The 558-nt window shown below is 55.0% G+C and overlaps 1 protein-coding gene across 1 annotated transcript in view; it reads left to right on the top strand.

The window, feature by feature from the left end:
- Nucleotides 1–92: 92 nt before the first annotated feature.
- The window catches only part of CCDC77 (coiled-coil domain containing 77), a 12,021-nt gene continuing 11,555 nt past the window's right edge, over nucleotides 93–558 (top strand). Inside the window, exon 1 of the mRNA XM_010177003.1 lies at nucleotides 93–139. Coding sequence (XP_010175305.1) covers nucleotides 93–139 — 47 coding nt within the window. The remainder of the gene's footprint in view (nucleotides 140–558) is intronic.

Genomic DNA, 558 nt, shown 5'->3' with positions numbered 1-558 from the left:
CTCCTTTTGGCTGGGCCGCCCTCAAGGCTTTTCCATGAGGCTGTGACCGTTTCCAGCGAGGCCTGGCTGGAAGCTTCTGTCCCCTACCCGCGATGAGCGCGACGGACTGCTCTGCGGGGAGCTCCCCCCGCCCCAGAAGGTAGTGTGAGGGCTGCCTCCCTGTCACCCCGCCCCGAAACTCCTCTGGGGGTCTGGTCGCGGAGCTCTTCCCTTCTATCTGGTAACCAGGCTTAATGTAAAGCACCGGTTTGTCTGCTCTGGTACCTCCTCTGCTTCCTTATCCTGCCGCCTTTCCGTTTCTGCAGCTCTTTAGTTCAGTAATAAAGTATTTACCTTGTGCCTATGGCCTCTCTCTTCTATTGTGGTTATTTATTTTTCCGATGTGTTGTTAAGGGCATTTCTGAGCACATCTGGTGGTTCCACGTAAACATGAGGAAAAACTTCTTTGGTGTGAGGGTGCCAGAGCCCTGGGACAGGCTGCCCAGAGAGGGTGTGGAGTCTCCATCTCTGGAGATGTTCAAACCCACCTGGACACTTTCCTGTGCAACCTGGTGTAGG

The sequence above is a fragment of the Antrostomus carolinensis genome, unplaced genomic scaffold (assembly GCF_000700745.2).
Source record: "Antrostomus carolinensis isolate BGI_N321 unplaced genomic scaffold, ASM70074v2 scaffold32191, whole genome shotgun sequence".
NCBI classification, from domain to species: domain Eukaryota; kingdom Metazoa; phylum Chordata; class Aves; order Caprimulgiformes; family Caprimulgidae; genus Antrostomus; species Antrostomus carolinensis.
Note: the sequence above shows the minus strand (reverse complement) of the source record. Positions and strands in the feature narration are given on the sequence as shown.